Here is a 16,479-nt window from a genome sequence, read left to right on the forward strand (position 1 = left end):
ACGTTTTAGTGTTAAGGAAATATTTCGTTATATTCACTAACACGTTTTATAGAAAAGGAAATATTTCGTTATATTAACTAACACGTTTTAGTGTTAAGGAAATATTTCGTTATATTCACTAACACTACCTACCTACCAGCATATTAAACTATAATACTACATGAACATTATTTAAACATTTTCTTCCGATTGGTAATGTCAATAGAATAGAAGTTCTTATAACACAACCAGTAAAAGGTTAGAGTGTGATGTTTCGATGACTACAAGGTCACCTTCAATAGCCGGTGAAACGTACTAGCACTGACATAGGCAATGTTCGAGATCGTAAGGAATCGACCAACATTATCGGCTGTACTGTATCCTATATAAACTGAGGTAGAATGACGGGGTGGTAATAAGATTGTGAACTATGTGACTACATGTACACTATGTGACTACATGTACACTTTGTTATGTGACTAATAGTGACTTCATGTACACTATGTGACTACATATACACTTTGTTATGTGACTAATCGTGACTTCATGTACACTATGTGACTACATGTACACTATGTGTCTACATGAACGCTATGATATGTCGCTAATAGTGACTACATGTACACTATGTTATGTGACTAATAGTGACTACTTGTATACTTTGTTCTTATTTATGTCACATAACTATGTATATATAAGTGTGTGAGATGGTGTGTGCGTGAGGGTGAGTTTGTGTGTGTGTGTGTGTATGAGAGAAAGCGAGTGTGTGTGTATGTATGTGTGCGTGAAAGGGTGTGTGTGTGAAAGAGAGAGAGTATGTGCGTATGTGTATGTGGTGTGCGTGCGTGCGTGCGTGAGTGTGTGTGTGTGTGTGAGAGAGAGAGAGAGAGAGAGGGAGAGAGAGAGTGTGTGTGGTGGTGAGTGTGCTTGTGTGTGTATGTGTGTGTGTGAGAGCGAGGGTGTGTGTGTGTAGGAGAGAGAGAGAAAGTGTGTGGGGGATGGGTTGGTGTGCGTGCGTGAGTGAGTGTGTTTGTGTGTGTGTGAGAGAGAGAGAGTGAGGATGTGTGTGTGTGTGTGTGAGAGAGAGAGAGAGAGAGAGAGAGAGAGAGAGAGAGAGAGAGGGAGAGAGAGAGTGTGTGTGTATGTGTGTGTGGTGGTGGTGAGTGTGTGTTTGTGTGTGTATGCGCGTGCGGGCGTGCGTGTGAATGGATCTTGGCGCAAGCAGTTGTATGATTTTCTTTGTTCTTTAATCAGGAATTCGATCTTTCACCTTCTCTTGAATGAATTTGTGAATATCTCTCCAGAAATACTGATAACATTTTTTCATTTTTCAAATACGAAATGACTGCTACTTAGTCCTATTTTTTTTTTTTTTTTTTTCTGGTCAGTTTCAACATTAAAATTAAAAAGTATTAAAAGGGAGTATTAATAGCTTTTTGGGAAATATCCAACTGAGACTTTTCAATGCATAATAATAATAATAATAATAAAAACACATCTATCGTTAAAATCCAAGTCTGTCGCCTGTCAGCAATTTTGTTTTTCTGATCAGTCCCAAAATCAAAAGGGCGTAACCAGAGACCAAGGAGAAACATCAGAATAAAGTTGTGATCTATTCAATACTTCAGTTGTTTGAGCTGCCCACCGTCATCAGGTGGTAGGTTAATACCAATGTCATTAACTTGGAATTTGTTGGATTAAGATACGAAAAGCAAAGCTCATTGAAATAAAACTTAATTTAGCATCAGTGTTTCTCTATAATCACTGTATGTATATATGCTTTGGTGATAAATCTGGACGTACCATCCTTAAACTGCTCCAGGTATGAAATACCTTCAGTCCAAATCCTTCAATATCGCTTTTAGACTGATTGATGATTTATTTTCTATAAGTAATAAAAAGTTATTAGCCATGTACATGTTATATACCAAACATACTGGACATCAAGGACACAACAGATTCTTCTACATACACCTCTTATGTCGATCCTGCGTTCTACAAAGCTGTGTGATAAAATTTCATTTTAGCTATGGTGTATTTTCCATTTACAGATAGCAACATTTATGCTTCCAGTCTACGGTGTTTAAATGGTCGCATATCCTATGACTTATTCCCAACGTCACGACTTACGTGTCGATATCGTGACCAATCTTCCGGAACGGTTTTGTTTTTACCCAATTTGAAACTGAAATAAGACTTTGTTGACAGCCTCGGTATTTTCTTTCGATTAGAATAAATAGATTGATTATGTTCGTTTATTTCTTTGTAAATTTATTTATTTTGGTTTCCATTTGTTTTCCTTTTTCTTTTATTTCTAGTTTGTTTATTTAGTTATTGTTTCATTTTTTGTGTGTTTTGTTCTCGTATTTTGTTTTTAACGTTTGGTGAGTCCAGAAGCGTATAATTCATGCCCCCGGTCAGCTAAAAGTAAAGTGAATACGTTTTTGTTGTTGTTGTTGTTGTTGTTGTTGTTGTTCTTCTTCTTCTTCTTCTTCTTCTTCTTCTTCTTCTTCTTCTTCTTCTTCTTCTTCTTCTTCTTCTTTTATCAGTATTGTGTTGTGCTCCTTCTGGCGCAGTTTAGCACTTACCTGCCTGTGTTGTATATATTTGCACGTTGTAGATCCCAATTTTTCACTGCGTATTCTTCTTTCCTTACATATGATGTGTATATCATCTGTCCTATCTATTATTAACTTAATCTAATTTTTAAACACATGACATTTTAATATCTGTACATAAATGTCGTAAAGAGCCATCCCCTTTATACTAACGCATCTATTCCTTATGCTCTAAATATTATTGAAACGGTCAACATTCAAGTAGCAGACCAACGTAATCGAACCTGCCTTAACAATTCATCACGTGACAAACAAAATGGCGTCGTCCATGAAAGAATAGAATTAGACGGGTTTTACGGACTTCTCTTTGTTTAAACAGCTATGGAGAAGGGTAATAATATCACATATTTGATTTTTGTCGTATATAATAAGCTATACGTTATAAACTTATAGAAATGCTTAGATATATATTTGACTGATCAACAGCAGTAATTATTTTCTTTAAAATCGCGCGCCCGGTAAGTCAAAATACATGACTTTGATTTATAATTTAACAAAACAATACCCGGACAAATGAAAGCTGGAGTTCACGAAACGAAATAAGATAGTCAAACGCAACGAATAAATAATTAATGCCAACGAATTCGAAAAAAAGTTTCGCAAATAAAACGCACACATACTTAAACGTCACTAGTTGTATAATATAGATCCGTATTATATGTCTCTGATACAAAGTATTGGTTGTATTGACAGGCCTTAAATTTCATGATATGTCCAGATTCCCAAAATTGATATTATACTCCAGAAAATTTCCTTTCTAACTGATTAATTTCCTTTTTAAAATGAGATAAAAAGGCACAGGGAATGGAAAAACCCTGATTCACAAAAAGTGAAGCTATTACCGGAGACCACTACCTAATGCACTAGATGTAAAGATTAGTCTACAGTTATCTGTCAGTTGATATCTAAACAACCCTAGAACAATCCAGACATTGTTTATGGTGTATGTGTTTATAAAAGTACTTTATAGCCATACAGCCTGCAATCTATACGGGAACATGAAAGATTCGAGAAACATTATTTAATGTCTTGTATAGCATAACATGAAACATAATCTCCAAGGAGCTATTATCACGACAAAGATGTTTAAGAAAACAGGGTACTAAACAAAATTAAAAGCTTGCTAAGTAGAAAAGCAGAAGGATTATAAAGTGAAAGCTAGAATATGTACAAGTGTAAACAAACACTGTCATGATAATAACTAATACATAGTGAATGAAAGGACAATGTCTTGTGTACTGTTCTGAGACCTTGATCAGATACCAAATACCAAAACAAATTATTGTGTCTAAACGACAAAGTTGTTGCCAATAGATTCTTAAATTTCTGCAACATTCTGTTTAAAACATAGACAAAGAGAATATAAATTTACTTAGTAAAAAATCAGTATTCACATCTTAGCTTGTTCACAAAAGCATTCTGATATATTTTCTTTCATTTTTATCAAACAGAATTGAACGCTGGTGCCCTTGGCATCAGCTGGCATGACAGTACATTCATTCCATTGTTGAACCCTTCTAATGTAATGGACTACTTCAGCGAGAGAAGTAATCCTTTCTATGATCACACATGTAACAACGAAATCATCAAAATGCAGAGACTAAGCCTGGATCAATTGAAGTAAGTTTTTCTTAAGATCAGAAAATGTGATGTATTCTGTATAATCTATCCTTATGAAAAAAAATTGCATACCCCATTATAGTTTGTAAGACCAATAGCAGGCTACAAAAAGGAAAAAACACCGAAAATTTGATAAAGATTTGTAATAACTGTTTAGTTTAGGACAGCCAAGATTCATAAATTGTTCGTATTGTAATTCTTACATTGTACTCTTTAGATATTCTGATTTTCTCTATCAACAGTAACATGATAGGTGTGGAATACATTTTACTTCATACCCAGGAACCAATCTTGTATGTAGTCAGAAAACAGGAAAGAAATGGTCCAAATCATGGTTTGTATAACTCTTATACTTCATTTAAACATACACATCTTTACTGTGACATACTTTATTTAAACATACACATCTTTACTGTGACATACTTTATTTAAACATACACATCTTTACTGTGACATACTTCATTTAAACATACACAACTTTACTGTGACATACTTCATTTATACATACACATCTTTACTGTGACATACTTCATTTATACATACACATCTTTACTGTGACATACTTCATTTATACATACACATCTTTACTTTGATTTATTTTATGATATGGCAAAAATTTCTCCAGATTTATATTTAACTCTTTAAAACCTCATTTCCAACTGATCAATTTTCTTCCCAAAATGAAATAAAAAGACACTTTCCCAAATGAATGGAAAAAAGACCTGATTCATGGAAGGTTCTGTCATTACCAAACTTGTGTGATTGTGTGTTTAGATGCCTTTCTTATACTAAAAAGAACACCTAGCTGCCATGTCACTTGTTGAAATTGAAGTGTAAACATTGTACCACAATAATCAAAGTTCAAAAATGATAGTGTCGATGAAGAGTTTTGTCTTTTTTGCTGATTCAGATCATCCATATTGCTTTGTAATTGTTTACATAAATAAGAGTATGAATGTGAATGACCTTCACAGTTTGTAAGAATGGAAGAATATCTTACAAATAGCTAAAATCTTTCCTGTTTTTCTACAGTGGTGCCACTGGCTGACTACTATATTATTGCTGGAGTTGTATACCAAGCCCCAGATCTCGCCTCAGTCATCAACTCTCGATTGGTAGGTCATTTTACTTACCATGTTTATTGGGTATTAGTGAGGGTTTACATCACGCTTATCATAAAAAAATGTCTAATTGCTGCTGTATATAGTGGCTTTACCTGTGACAGGTACATAGATATCGTTTGGTTGATATTGTGTAATCATGTCTTTTCAGTTACACACCAATATTTTCAAAAACCTTTAATTGTATATAAATATTTAACGATAAGATATCAATAATTTTTCTTGACAAAGTCAGTGATGTCAGTATTTCTTAGCGTTTTTTACTTTCCCATTTCAGCTTAATACATTGTCTAACTTGAAATCAGCATTTGATGAAGGTAAGGTTTAAACTGAAACATTGATTAGGATTTCATGAAATTGTTATTAAAGCTTTTAAATGACACACCACTTTCAGTTTTAAATTTTGATGGGATTTGTAGAATTTCTGGAAATACTGAAATTTTACAGTGTGGCACCCATTGTTTTCACAATAATGTTTAAAAGGACCCATGAAAATAAATGTACATTGATCATGGAACAAGTAATGATTAATTTGGGTTCCAGTTATTTACAATGGTGTGAAAGAAATGAAGAAAGCCTAAGTTTATTTTGTGGTTGTGTGGATTTTTACCATGTCACAGTTATATTGATTCCTATCTAATTTGGGAAGTTGATTTGATCACAGAATTCATCGTCAGGACAGTTTCAACAATATCAGATTTTCAATTTTCATACTATGTTGAAGTGATATTTAATCAAATATAATTTCTTACAGCCCAGTCCTTCTCTAAATACCATCCTAGCAAAGGCTATTGGTGGGAGTTCAAAGATCAAGAAGCTTCAGGTAGGATTAACATTGTAGTTATTTATAGATAGACTGAAAACTGTTATTGGATAAAGTATTCCAAAAATAATAGTATTTGGTTAGGTGTTGTTTTCTCATACAGAAGTATCTGCTCATGTCCTTATGGAAATTATACACCCGAATCTGACACAAAAACTTACTTGTAATATTTACTTTGTAATTTTATCAATCTAACAATATCAGTACAGGCGTTAGATTCCAAATTGGCCAGAGGCGTCGCCATCAATTTTTTTGTCCTCTGAAAGATAATTTCATGCTGACAACAGTTTTAAAAGATACAGAATTTGTATAGATTTGTTCTGTATCTTAAAAAAGATGTTACAGCTGCCACAATGAATGTTTGTAAAAGTACAGATTACTGAAATAAATAAATAATGATTGAAGATTGTACAACATACTATATTGATGGTTAAGTTAGAACAATCATCATAAAATATAATTTTTTTTACATGAGTAAGGGATAATTTATAGGTTATCTCCCTTCCATCATTCAGACCTAATTACCAGTTATTTTGATATTCCAGACAAAAAGGATTCAAAAGAAAAGAAAAAGAAAGAAGAGCCAAGCTCTATGTTCCAAAGGCAGAGAGTAGACCTCCTACTCGGAGAATTGTCCAAAAAATTTCCTCCCAAGTTCATACCCCCAACCCAGCCCACAGAGATTAAAGGTAGGCTTGTTATCAGTGTACAAAGTCCATCTTACCTCCAGACAAGCCCTCAAAGGTTAAAGGTCAGGTACTATTGTACACAAAATCATTCATGATCTATTATATACTAGACTGAACATGAACTAATAACAAGGTGTCTTTGGACTTGAACTTTCCTTAGTGTATTTAAAACACGTCTTCATCTTCTCTGAATTGATGGAAATATTAGCAACAAAAGTCCATTATCTAAATTATAATATATCGTAACTTAAAAAAAAAAAATTTATGCAAGTGTTGAAGAGTATTTTATTTGATTATTTTAAGAGAAATTTACCACAAAAATACAACATAATATCTATTTAAATGAATAAAAATATGTAAATAGGTCTTCAAACATTGAAATAAAATCCATTTCAAAACATGAATAGATCATTTTGAAATTTTCTCTTGTTACATTCATGTTATGATAAAATTATCTCATTGCATTACCTCCCTTGAAAAAAAAGCCTGAAATTTTACTGGATTCAAATCTGCCTATGGACAATCAAATTAACAGAAAGAGATATTTCATGTTTTCCAATGTAATGTTTTATGTTATTAAAAAATCACCAAGGTTAAATATTTTCAAAGATTTAATAAAAGAAAAATATTTAAAAATATCTTCAGAGAAAATTTGTTGGTTAAAAGGTGCAGAAATGAAATAGGTTCTATCAATATAGAGCTTAAGGCTGTATGCACCTTGGTACTGCTATTTCATATAGAACTAAGTGTTAGCTATCCCCGTCAAAAGGATTGTGAGTTTATGTCGTACCGCGGCATCCATCATCCTAAAAATCATTTCTAATAATAAATGATTGACCATATTTTGACCAAGTTTGGTCAGAAGTATCCTTTGGGGAGAAAGAACCAGGTTTGTATAAATGGTGGTTCTCTGCCCCCAAGGGCCTTATGTGCAGGGTACAAAAGAGGAAAAGCAAGATTTTAAAAATCTTTCTTCTTCTGTAGGAATGCCTGGATTTTATCTGTTTGGTGTTAAGCATCCTTGGATGGTCTTGAGCATCCATGTGAACAGTTGATAAGAAAGATCAATTTGGTATCAATGGTCAGAAAACAATTTGCATTAAAGTTTTATCATTTTGTAAGACTTAACTTGCCTGACAATTATTTTATTCACTATACTTTCAACTTGCTCTAAGGGTTACTTTCCTTAGACTTGGTACTGTTTTAATCAATTTACAAGGGAGGAAACTCTCCCTGCCTTGATTCTTGTAATTTCTAACCTCATTGATTACAGTTTGTAAATTCATCAACTAATAACACATGAATGAAATATCTCGATGATCCTTGTAAAGTGCATTATACAGTATGTTTTCTGGCCATGCCCCATCCGCCATGCACCATTTTCTGTGCATAAACTTTCCATTCACACTTCTTAATGACCAAAAAGCCCAGGGTGCTGATATGTCAAGGTCACAGGGTCAAATATGTTGAAATCTTTAAACAACTTCATCTCAATAACCAAAATGCCCAGGGTGCTGATATTGGTCATGTAGCATGCTTGTATGAAGGATTACCAATGCAAGTATGTTCACTTAATTGACCTTGACACCCACCTCAAGGTTACATGAGTCAAATGTGTTAAAATCTTTTCACAACTTCTTCTCATTAACCAAATGGCCTAGGATGCAGATGTTTGGCCTGTAGCATGCTGGGTGAAGGGATACCAAATTTATTCATATGACCGACATTGACCCACTTTTAAGGTCACTATGGTAAATGTGTTGAAATCTTTAAAAAGCATCTTCTCAATTACCATAAGGCCCAGGCGGTTGATATCTGTTCTTTAACATAATTGGATGAATGGCTACAAAATGTATTTAAATCACTGACCTTGACCTACTTTGAAGGTCTCTGGGGTCAAATATGTTCCAATCTTAAAATTTCTTCTTTCAACAAGCAATAGGTCCTGGTCATGGTATTTGTGTAGTAGCATTTATAAGGAAGCAGGATTTCAAGTTTACAGAAAATGTTTTTGTGAACTGGCAATGACTTCAATCTATGCCTTTTGGGCCTTTGTCATATATACCGTAGATTTTTATAGTCAGATGACTGTTAAGGTACTAAAAAATCTGATCAACTGAAAAAAGGAATTAATCAAATAAGAAAAAATAAAGATGTACATTAATATTATATATAGATATTTATTTATGATGTATGTTAAACTATTTGTGCTGTTTAATGCAGATCCAAAGATGTGCTTTGAGTCTGTAGACAGTATGTTGCTTACAGCTAGGTACTGGGAGATACCCCCAGCTGTAAAAGTGTAATAGAAACATGTACTTGCATTTTATAGTTAGAAATCTTCATTGGCCTGATGTGACATTTTTAACTGTTACCGTATCAAATTAACATGTTAAATATACACAGGTCACAATATGGACTGTAGGGGACAGTGTTAGAGACTGTAGGGGACAGTGTTACAGACTGTAGGAGAAAGTGTTACAGACTGTAGGAGACAGTGTTACAGACTGTAGGGGACAGTGTTACAGACTGTAGGAGACAGGGTTATGGACTGTAGGGGACAGTGTTAGACTGTAGGGGACAGTGTTACAGACTGTAGGGGACAGTGTTACAGACTGTAGGAGACCGTGTTACGGACTGTAGGGGACAGTGTTACAGACTGTAGGAGACAGTGTTACGGATTGTAGGGGACAGTTTTACAGACTGTAGGGGACAGTTTTACAGACTGTAGGGGACAGTGTTACAGACTGTAGGAGACAGTGTTACAGAGTGCAGGAGACAGGGTTATGAACTGTAGGGGACAGTGTTACAGACTGTAGGAGACAGTGTTACAGAGTGCAGGAGACAGGGTTATGAACTGTAGGGGACAGTGTTACAGACTGTAGGAGACAGTGTTATGGACTGTAGTAGACAGTGTTACGGACTGTAGGGGACAGTGTTACAGACTGTAGGGGACAGTGTTACAGACTGTAGGAGACCGTGTTACGGACTGTAGGGGACAGTGTTACAGACTGTAGGAGACAGTGTTATGGACTGTAGTAGACAGTGTTACGGACTGTAGGGGACAGTGTTACGGACTGTAGGGGACAGTGTTACAGACTGAAGGGGACAGTGTTACGGACTGTAGGAGACAGTGTTATGGACTGTAGGGGACAGTGTTACGGACTGTAGGGGACAGTGTTACGGACTGTAGGGGACAGTGTTTCGGACTGTAGGGGACAGTGTTATGGACTGTAAGGTGTTCTCTATATTACAGGTGTTTGTTATATACAAATGTTCTATATATTATAGGTGTTCATTATATACAGATGTTCAATATATTACAAGTGTTCATTATATACAAGTGTTCTCTATGCAAAGATGTTCTATATTTAAAGGTGTTCTATATATCACAGGTGTTCCTTATATATAGGTATTCTTTATGTACAGGTGTTCTGTATATACAGGTGTTCTATATATTACAAGTGTTCTTTAAATACAGATGTTCTACTCTATTTATACTCTACATATACTCTGGATATACTCAGTTGCTCTATATAAAGAGGTGTTCAGTATATACAGATGTTCTACATATACATATGTTTTACTTTATATATACTCAGTTGTTCTATGTAAAGAGGTGTTCAGTATATACAGATGTTCTACATATACATATTTTTTACTCTATATATACTCAGTTGTTCTATATAAAGAGGTGTTCAGTATGTACAGGTGTTCTACATATACATATGTTTTACTTTATATATACTCAGTTATTCTATATAAACAGGTGTTCAGTATGTACAGATGTTCTACATATACATATGTTTTACTTTATATATACTCAGTTGTTCTATATAAAGAGGTGTTCAGTATATACAGATGTTCTACATATACATATGTTTTACTTTATATATACTCAGTTGTTCTATATAAAGAGGTGTTCAGTATATACAGATGTTCTACATATACATATGTTTTACTTTATATATACTCAGTTGTTCTATATAAAGAGGTGTTCAGTATGTACAGGTGTTCTACATGTACATATGTTTTACTTTATATATACTCAGTTGTTCTATATAAAGAGGTGTTCAGTATGTACAGATGTTCTACATATACATATGTTTTACTTTATATATACTCAGTTGTTCTATATATAGAGGTGTTCAGTATATACAGGTGTTCAGTATACAGATGTTCAGTTTATACAGATGTTCAGTATATACAGATGTTCTACATATACATATGTTTTACTTAATATATACTCAGTTGTTCTATATAAAATGGTGTTCTGTATATACAGATGTTCAGTATATACAGATGTCCTACATATACATATGTTTTGCTTTATATATACTCAGTTGTTCTATATGAAATTGTGTTCTGTATGAAGATGTGTTCTATTTATAGAGGTGTTTTGTATATACAGGTGTTCTATATATAAAGGTGTTCTGTATATACAGGTGAACTGTATATACAGGTGTTCTTTTTATAGAGGTGTTCTGTATATACAGGTGTTCTGTTCTATATAGATTCAGAAATAAAAGTGTTTATGCTTAAATCTATGTTTTCCTCAAGTTTTTTTTGATAAATGTATTTACACACTGGTGTTCTATATACAGGTAAAGAAGTGTAACATTTGTATGTCCTTTATTTTACTTCTGTCAGGAAAAATTTCACACTTACAAAGTAATTACAATTCAGATACATGTGTGTTTTAAACAAATGCACTCACATCTCTTAATGTACCATTCAGAATTATAATTCTATGTTTGTCTTTCTCGGTTCTGATTATAGATTACAATGAATAAGTAAGATGTCCATAGTTCAAGCTGTAATATCAGCACTCCATGTCAAGTCTTTGTTAAATCTGAACACCCAGCTCCACCTTCAAGCCATCTTATAAGATAAAAGATGTATCATCTGTACAATACACACCTAAAAATTAGTCACAAGATCATAACATGTTTCTAATCCACTCTGGTATACATGTTTTATACACCAGAAAAATTCCATTACACACATAATAAACTTTTCTTGTATTAACATACAAGTGACTCTTTTGTAGTTTGATTTGAAAAAAGGGTCATACTCAGGTGGAGCTCAAGTAGTAGGTCTCTCACTCAGAAGGGACTCTAGTCATAGGTCTCTTACTCAGGAGAGGCTCTAGTCGTAGGTCTCTCACTCAGGAGAGGCTCTAGTCATAGGTCTCTCACTCAGGAGAGGCTCTAGTCGTAGGTCTCTCACTCAGAAGGGACTCTAGTCGTAGGTCTCTTACTCAGGAGAGGCTCTAGTCGTAGGTCTCATACTCAGGAGAGGCTCTAGTCGTAGGTCTCTCACTCAGAAGGGACTCTAGTCGTAGGTCTCTCACTCAGGAGAGGCTCTAGTCGTAGGTCTCTCACTCAGGAGAGGCTCTAGTCGTAGGTCTGTCACTCAGAAGGGACTCTAGTCATAGGTCTGTCACTCAGAAGGGACTCTAGTCTTAGGTCTGTCACTCAGAAGGGACTCTAGTCGTAGGTCTCTCACTCAGGAGAGGCTCTAGTAGTAGGTCTCTCACTCAGGAGAGGCTCTAGTCGTAGGTCTCTCACTCAGAAGGGACTCTAGTCGTAGGTCTCTTACTCAGAAGGGACTCTAGTCGTAGGTCTCTCACTCAGAAGGGACTCTACTCGTAGGTCTCTTACTCAGGAGAGGCTCTAGTCGTAGGTCTCTTACTCAGAAGGGACTCTAGTCGTAGGTCTCTCACTCAGAAGGGACTCTAGTCATAGGTCTCTCACTCAGAAGGGACTCTAGTCGTAGGTCTCTCACTCAGAAGGGACTCTAGTCGTAGGTCTCTTACTCAGAAGGGACTCTAGTCGTAGGTCTCTCACTCAGGAGAGGCTCTAGTCGTAGGTCTCTTACTCAGGAGAGGCTCTAGTCGTAGGTCTCTTACTCAGAAGGGACTCTAGTCGTAGGTCTCTTACTCAGGAGAGGCTCTAGTCGTAGGTCTCTTACTCAGGAGAGGCTCTAGTCGTAGGTCTCTTACTCAGGAGAGGCTCTAGTCGTAGGTCTCTTACTCAGAAGGGACTCTAGTCGTAGGTCTCTCACTCAGAAGGGACTCTAGTCGTAGGTCTCTCACTCAGAAGGGACTCTAGTCGTAGGTCTCTCACTCAGGAGAGGCTTTAGTCGTAGGTCTCTTACTCAGGAGAGGCTCTAGTGGTAGGTCTCTCACTCAGTAGGGGCTCAAGTTCAGGGTTTTTATCTCATTAGGGGCTCAAGTTGATGGTTTCTGTCTCAGGAGGGGCATTAGTTGTAGGTCTCTGTCTTGGGATGGGTTCTAGTCAAGGGTTTCATTCTATAGAGGAGCTCCATTGGAGGGTTTGTCTCTTGAGAGAGTCTCTAGTTGAGGGTTTCTCACTTGGTAGGAGCTCCAGTGGAGGGTTTGTCTCTTGAGAGAGTCTCTAGTGGAGGGTTTCTCACTTGGTAGGAGCTCCAGTGGAGGGTTTGTCTCTTGAGAGAGTCTCTAGTGGAGGGTTTCTCTCTTGGTAGGAGCTCCTTTGGAGGGTTTGTCTCTTGAGAGAGTCTCTAGTCAAGGGGTTTCTCTCTCAGAAGGAGCTTGAATGGAGGGTTTGTCTCTTGACAAAATCTTTCTAAATTATCCTTGGAGTGTGTTTTTTATCTGTTAAGATGAAACCTGTTTTATATGAAACCTTTGATTTGAATCGGATTAACCTTTCTAATCTAACTTATATGGCCAATCTCATATTGGTCAGACAGGACAGGGGTTAGGGAGAAGACAGTTCAATATTTTGTCTTTTTGGTGGGATTGGAATGAGAGCATGATATTTGAATGAACAAGGTTTCAGTATTTTGTGAAATGTACTACATGTCCCTCAAAATATTCTTAGAATCTCAGACTATTAATCACAAGGTTTATCTTACTGATGTTTAGTCAGAATATGTGATTGTATTTACTTGATATGGCCTCCGTTTGACCAACAGCATTCTGTTTATCTGTCTCCCAAAGTGAGGTCTACGTTGACAAATATGATCGTGTGATGAGTCAATAGTTCATTTTGACAGCTATTTTGTTTTGTATTTACAGAGGAAGCCCCCAAACCTGATACTGTAACAGTGAAACAGGAAATCAAACAAGAAAAGACAGAAGAAAAAACATCTAATGTTATCAAACCCCCACCTGAGAAAAAAGCTAAACTTATCAGATAGCTAACAGGTGTTCACATTCAGGTGTTGACAATATTCTAAACATGCAGGTGGGGCAGAAATTCTGAGGTTCAAATTGTATGCTGATATCAAAACTATGTGTTATACATATTTTCATGAAACAGTGAAATGTGAACGGCATAGTGTTTATCAACTTCAGAAACGGATACATGAAAATAGCACGGAGGTAAGGTATGAATATCTCATACCTAGAATACAAGCTCCTATTTGATACCTATGTGTTTATGCAGGCACCCGAACAGCCAGACAAGCTCTTGTTGTGAAACAGGTGCTGGTACGTTATTGTAATCTAGCTTAAGTCTGTGAGGCGGAAATCCTAATGAGTGACAATGTAACGGACATCCTGAAATCTACACCTGCCATGATATGAATTACTGAAATACATTTCTGTTTTCTCTATGTGATGCAGAAGCTGGGAATATCAGGAGAAAAGATCTGTACCAATGATTTTATGTTGGTGATTCATTATTTGTTGTGGGTTTTATTTTAGGCGGGGAATTTTTTCACAATACTGATTTTCAAATTTTGATTTGATTATTTGAAAGTTTTCATCAAATTGGTGTTTTCAAATTTGAAAAAATTGTATAAATACATTTTATGTATAATGAAGATGATTTTTTTTAAAACTGATGATTTTCATATCTAATGATGTGAAAAATTTGCTATTCAGCTGTTATATGAATTAAAATGAAACAGAATTCTTTATGAGGCTGACAATGCATTTGGATGTGGTGTCATTTTAAATTTAGTCGTTTTATTGGCAGATGTCCAGAGAAAAAAATAAAACAATAACAGCATTCAAAAGATTAATGATAGAAATGTATTAAAATATTAAAACTGTTTTTTGTTCTCTTGTTTTTTGAAATGGTAATCAGAAAACACTCCTGATCCATGTAGCAACTGATTGGATTTGAAGCTCATTTTGAAATCAGAATTAAGATTTATTAGCACTTCGTTGATATTTTCATGGCTTTTAGCTTACATAACATAAAGTACCAGTAAGAAAATATCCATTGTGAAATATTTTTCCTTCTTTCACAATTTCATTCAAAGGACTTCTTTTACAGAACCATAAAGCCTTAGAGTCATATCATTCTTACTGGCTGATGGCTATAAAATATCCTTTTCTGATTCATGAATAATTTGATATTCAAACAAACAACTATAACTACAACATACACTGTTGTCATCTCTCAATGAACTACAACATACACTGTTGTCATCATTCAATGAACTACAACATACACTGTTGTCATCAGTCAATGAACTAAAACATACACTGTTGTCATCTCTCAATGAACTACAACATACACTGTTGTCATCATTCAATGAACTACAACATACACTGTTGTCATCATTCAATGAACTACAACATACACTGTTGTCATCATTAAACTACAACATACACTTGTCATCATTCAATGAACTACAACATACACTGTTGTCATCAGTCAATGAACTACAACATACACTGTTGTCATCATTCAATGAACTACAACATACACTGTTGTCATCAGTCAATGAACTACAACATACACTTGTCATCATTCAATGAACTACAACATACACTGTTGTCGTCAGTCAATAAACTACAACATACACTTGTCATCATTCAATGAACTACAACATACACTTGTCATCATTCAATGAACTACAACATACACTGTTGTCATCAGTCAATGAACTACAACATACACTGTTGTCATCAGTCAATAAACTACAACATACACTTGTCATCATTCAATGAACTACAACATACACTGTTGTCATCAGTCAATGAACTACAACATACACTGTTGTCATCATTCAATGAACTACAACATACACTTGTCATCATTAAATGAACTACAACATACACTGTTGTCATCAGTCAATAAACTACAACATACACTTGTCATCATTCAATGAACTACAACATACACTTGTCATCATTCAATGAACTACAACATACACTTGTCATCATTCAATGAACTACAACATACACTGTTGTCATCAGTCAATAAACTACAACATACACTTGTCATCATTCAATGAACTACAACATACACTTGTCATCATTCAATAAACTACAACATACACTTGTCATCATTCAATGAACTACAACATACACTTGTCATCATTCAATGAACTACAACATACACTGTTGTCATCAGTCAATAAACTACAACATACACTTGTCATCATTCAATGAACTACAACATACACTTGTCATCATTCAATGAACTACAACATACACTTGTCATCATTCAATGAACTACAACATACACTGTTGTCATCAGTCAATAAACTACAACATACACTTGTCATCATTCAATAAACTACAACATACACTTGTCATCATTCAATGAACTACAACATACACTGTTGTCATCAGTCAATGAACTACAACATACACTGTTGTCATCATTCAATGAACTACAACATAC

At 35.1% G+C, this 16,479-nt stretch overlaps 1 protein-coding gene across 1 annotated transcript; it reads left to right on the forward strand.

Moving 5' to 3' along the window:
- The first annotated feature begins 2,862 nt into the window (after window positions 1-2,862).
- LOC132555963 (mediator of RNA polymerase II transcription subunit 6-like) lies at window positions 2,863-14,893 on the forward strand. The gene is made up of 8 exons (XM_060220349.1): window positions 2,863-2,928; window positions 4,049-4,217; window positions 4,460-4,551; window positions 5,250-5,332; window positions 5,616-5,655; window positions 6,093-6,161; window positions 6,707-6,850; window positions 13,914-14,893. Exons 1-8 carry the CDS (start codon window positions 2,919-2,921, stop codon window positions 14,033-14,035), a joined length of 729 nt encoding a protein of 242 aa, XP_060076332.1. The 5' UTR covers window positions 2,863-2,918; the 3' UTR covers window positions 14,036-14,893.
- The last annotated feature ends 1,586 nt before the right edge of the window (window positions 14,894-16,479 follow it).

This window comes from Ylistrum balloti, unplaced genomic scaffold (assembly GCF_031769215.1).
Source record: "Ylistrum balloti isolate Yb309-2 unplaced genomic scaffold, AGI_CSIRO_Ybal_v1 Utg370532, whole genome shotgun sequence".
NCBI classification, from domain to species: Eukaryota; Metazoa; Mollusca; class Bivalvia; order Pectinida; family Pectinidae; genus Ylistrum; species Ylistrum balloti.

What these genes read in the sequence shown, in the direction of transcription:
- LOC132555963 (XM_060220349.1), top strand. An exon ending in GAAATCAGCATTTGATGAAG is followed by an intron (nt 5,656 to 6,092) that starts GTAAGGTTTAAA and finishes AATTTCTTACAG; the next exon opens with CCCAGTCCTTCTCTAAATAC. An exon ending in CCAGCCCACAGAGATTAAAG is followed by an intron (nt 6,851 to 13,913) that starts GTAGGCTTGTTA and finishes TTGTATTTACAG; the next exon opens with AGGAAGCCCCCAAACCTGAT.